At 32.9% G+C, this 4,363-nt stretch overlaps 1 protein-coding gene across 1 annotated transcript; it reads right to left on the bottom strand.

Annotated features, from left to right (window-relative positions):
* Positions 1-394: 394 nt before the first annotated feature.
* On the bottom strand, positions 395-878 carry LOC128659386 (40S ribosomal protein S15a-like). The gene has a single exon (XM_053713039.1). It carries the CDS (start codon positions 841-843, stop codon positions 451-453), a length of 393 nt encoding a protein of 130 aa, XP_053569014.1. The 5' UTR covers positions 844-878; the 3' UTR covers positions 395-450.
* Positions 879-4,363: the final 3,485 nt, after the last annotated feature.

Genomic DNA, 4,363 nt, shown 5'->3' on the forward strand with positions numbered 1-4,363 from the left:
AAGCCTGCTTGAGCTTCATATATGAAGTCTTTTATCACTTATATCAATCAATTTTTGTGTTAATACTTGTTAACAGTTTATAATCATTATTAAATAAGGAGATGGGTTGATACAAATCTTAACATTTACTTTTTTTAGGAATAAGTGTTATTACTGAGCTAGTAAAATAAGTAATTATATACTGCATAATATTCTGCAGGAATTTAATCTGGTCCTATAGCTTTATATAAAGAAGCAGTTTTTATCATCCACTTAGGGCCAAATTATGATTGAAGTGCTAGAAGTAAGCTTTTTGCACACTTGTATTACAAGTTGAAAGTAAAACAAGTATCTCTATGTTAAAGGGACACTAAACCCAATTTTTTTTCTTTCATGATTCAGATAGAGCATGCAATTTTTTTTAATTTTTTTTTTGTGATAACAGTTTATTGGCCTGCCTGTTGTACAGATTTAGAAAAAGAATCCCAGGATTTTGCCTCCTGTGTGTTTTCGCCTAGCTTCTTTGTGGTCCATGATGCCAGCTGAAGTGGTTAGCACAATGTATCCAAACTGACGTGATGGTAGGAGATTGTTCTGCCACTTCTCTAAATCTTTCAATTGAACATCAAATCTGGGGCTAATGACAACACACTTGTTAAGTCTGCCTGTGAGATTAACAACAATTTTCCCGGCTCTGTGGTCGTCAATAATCTTAAATTCACCAATGTAACCATGCTTCATCATCACTGTAAGGAACCGCACAATCACTTTTGAGCACGGTCTGATCAGAACCTGACGCTTACCATGTTTCTCTGCATTGTTGATGCTTTTCAGAGCATCTGCAAGAACATTCATGCGCACCATGGTGCCGGCTCTGCAGTATGGCGGAAAGAGGGAGGAGGAAGCAAGAGCATGCAATTTTAAACAACTTTCTAATTTACTCCTATTATCAATTTTCTTCTTTTTCTTGCTATCTTTATTTGAAAAAGAAAGCATCTAAGCTAAGGAGCCAGACAATTTTTGGTTCAGGCACTGGACAACACTTGTTTATTGGTGCTGTCCAATCAGCAAGGACAACCCAGGTTAAGAAACAAAAATGGTCCGGCTTCTAAACTTACATTATTGCTTTCCAAATAAAGATAGCAAGAGAATGACGAAAAATTGATAATAGGAGTAAATTAGAAGGTTGCTTAAAATTGCATGCTCTATCTGAATCATGAAAGACAACATTTGAGTTCAGTGTCCCTTTAAAGCCCTTTGCCTGCAATGTTTTGTTCTAACACCTGAGACCTCATATCTTTGAGCCCTTTTTGTGCAATATTTTTATTTTAATCATTTTTATTAGATAGTGTTATTATGAGTGTAATTGTACTTTTAAATTTATTTATTTGTTTTGTGACACTTTTTTGTTTTGGAAAACAGTTAAACAGAGCTCTGAGGTTGCGCTATCCCGGCGCACGTTAACTTCAGTTGTGCTCAAGAGATGGCATTTACTTTCAACTTGTAATACGTGCGCTACATTCGACGTGTGCAAACCTCTGTGATAAACCCTATATTGCTCATGTGTGAATGTTAGCGCGCTACTTATAACCTGGCCCTTAATTTCGTCCTCAGAAATGTGAGTTAACTATGTTAATTTTTTTAGTGTAAATGTTTGGTAATTTAATCTAATTTAATAAAACCATTGCTTTGTTTCCCTTATGGGCAATTTCTGATGTATAGTGTTTTGGAAATATTTATCAATTTCTATATTCTCATTCTCTTGCCTGACACTTTAATTGCTTCTGCTACATTTGTCTTCGTTTTTTTTTTCTCGCTCTTACTAAATTAGCCAGATATTTTCCTGCTTTTCTACCACATGTGTAAAAATGTGATCTGATTTGCAGATGCTCTTGAAAAAAATTTTGGTTTAAAAATGTCTCTTTTTTTGCCTCTATATATTTTGCCCATAGCTAATTTTTAAGGTTATTTATAGCTAAACAAAACACATTCTTTAGCTGATTTAATAGCTCAATTTCTCTAGCTTTAGTTTTATTTTTTAATTTAATCAAATATGGCTTTATTTCTCCCCTTAAAGGGCCAGTAAATACCTTGAGATTTGTTTTACATAAAATGTTGTCATGCATAATAAAACAACTTTGCATATACTTTGATAATTTATTTTGCCACCTTTTCATTTAATAATGAAAACTTCAGCGCTGCAGAATCTGTTGGCGCTCTACAAATACCTGATAATAATAATAATAATAATAATAATAATAATAACTGAGCAATTTCTAATTCTCAGAACTTGAAATGAACCTTGCTGACTTCTCACGGCTAAATTTGCTACATAACTGTCCCTAATTAGCTTTATCAGATGATAACTGCAAAAAAATGCATTTTATATTAGCTTTATGACAGTGGTTAGCCTTGTTGTCTGAGGACTAAAGCCCAGATTGGCTCATCCAAATAAGGAAAATGTTGGGGGAAGTTTGGTTATTGAAAAATAATTGTAAAATGAATGTTAATTTTTTTAATATTTTTTTTAAAATGTTAAGACTTGGCAGATATGTTTTTCTATAGCAACATAACAGAAATATCTTATTACAAAGTGTTTACTTTTTCTTTTAAGACAACCTTAGAAGCCTCCCAAAAACATTTCAGGGTTGTGTATATAGGTAACATGATGCCCATAAAATCCCCTCCACTTCTCTTTAAAGGGACAGTCAACACCAGAATTTTTGCTGTTTTAAAAGATAGATAATCCCTTTATTACCCATTCCCCAGTTTTGCATAACCAACACAGTTATATTAATAAACTTTTTACCTCTGTGATTACCTTATATCTAAGCATCTTCTGACAGTCCCCTGATCACATGACATTTTATTTATTATCTATTGACTTTCATTTTAGCCAATTAGTGCAGTGTCTGCCACAATCCACAGGCGTGATCATAATGTTATCTATATGGTTTACATAAACTAGCTCTCCCCTGTTGTGAAAAGCAAATAAAAAAACATGTGATAAGAGGCGGCCTTCAAGGGCTTAGAAATTATCATATGAGCTTTCCTAGGTTTAGCTTTCAACTAAGAACACCAACAGAACAAAGCAAAATTGGTGATAAAAGTAAATTGGAAAGTTGTTTAAAATTATATGCCCTATTTGCAACATGAAAGTTTTTTTGGACTTGACTGTCCCTTTAAGCCAATTGTTAAAATTATTATTTGAAATTAAAGGTCTAGGGAAACATTCTCATCTAACAAATATGTCAATCCTAGAAAGTGTTTTATATGCTTTTGACTCACAAGTATAAGTTCTAGTGACTGGATGTGACGTTTTTCATATATCTCTAACTATGAGTGCTTTACAGAAATTCTTAAAGGGCCATTAAACAACTGGGCACAACTATAACATTATGGTTACTATTCACCATGCTATTATTTTTCCTTTGGTGGCTGCAGCTCTATAAAGCCGTTGTCTTATTTTCACCCCTTACAAGTGCCAGTTAGTGAAGCTAATAAAAATCGGTGCTCATTTTCTAGTTAGAATTTTAAGTGTAGCCGGGTATATCAATGGCGCTTCAAAGGCAGAATCAGTTTTGTACAAATAGGAGCCATTTTTAATCTTTTGTTAGGTGTTTCTATAGAGAAGTAATGGGATAACAAGATTCTTTCCTGCCTGGTGAAAAAAGGATCTTTCTGTCTAAAATATCTTAAAATATTAATTTTATTGTGAAAATTTAAATATTTCCCAATTATAGTTTTTTTCCTATGATTACAGTCAACATTTTTCCTCTGAGGGTGTGCCCCTTTCAACAATTTAAGGGATATGTTGAGTTGGCATTTCCAGATCCTGTGGTAATTTATTAGGTGTAAAGTCTGCATATTCTGCAGTTTTGGTAATGTCAATAATTCCTCAATGATTTCTTTGTGAAGAATCTTCAAATCCATCTACTCTATTTTGCAATATCATTATTTTATTGACATTTTCGTGTACAATCTTTTCTTGAGTATTAAATCTATCTGGAAGATCTGAAACGCAAGAGAGCAAGTTAAAGTTTGATCAAATTGTGAAAACAAAATCTAAAAAAAATCTTTTTTTTTTTTTTAAATATCTTTATTGAGTTTCCAGCAATTAAAGAAAAATAATACAGTAACAACTGAAGAGTTAGTAATACTTGCAAACACAAAGAGTTAGGGAAAATAGTCCTTCAGGTTCCTAGTGCAGGAAACAATTTCCATATAATTATACAACATAAACAATAAACATAAATCTCTATACAAGAGTTGAAACTCATTTCTCAATTTTTCTTTCCCCAAGAATCACACACAGTTATCTTTTTTATTACAAAACAACATTTGTCCCCCCCATGTCCTGGCCTATGTCATCCAAAAGAGACTC

Source organism: Bombina bombina, chromosome 5 (assembly GCF_027579735.1).
Source record: "Bombina bombina isolate aBomBom1 chromosome 5, aBomBom1.pri, whole genome shotgun sequence".
Classification (NCBI taxonomy): Eukaryota; Metazoa; Chordata; class Amphibia; order Anura; family Bombinatoridae; genus Bombina; species Bombina bombina.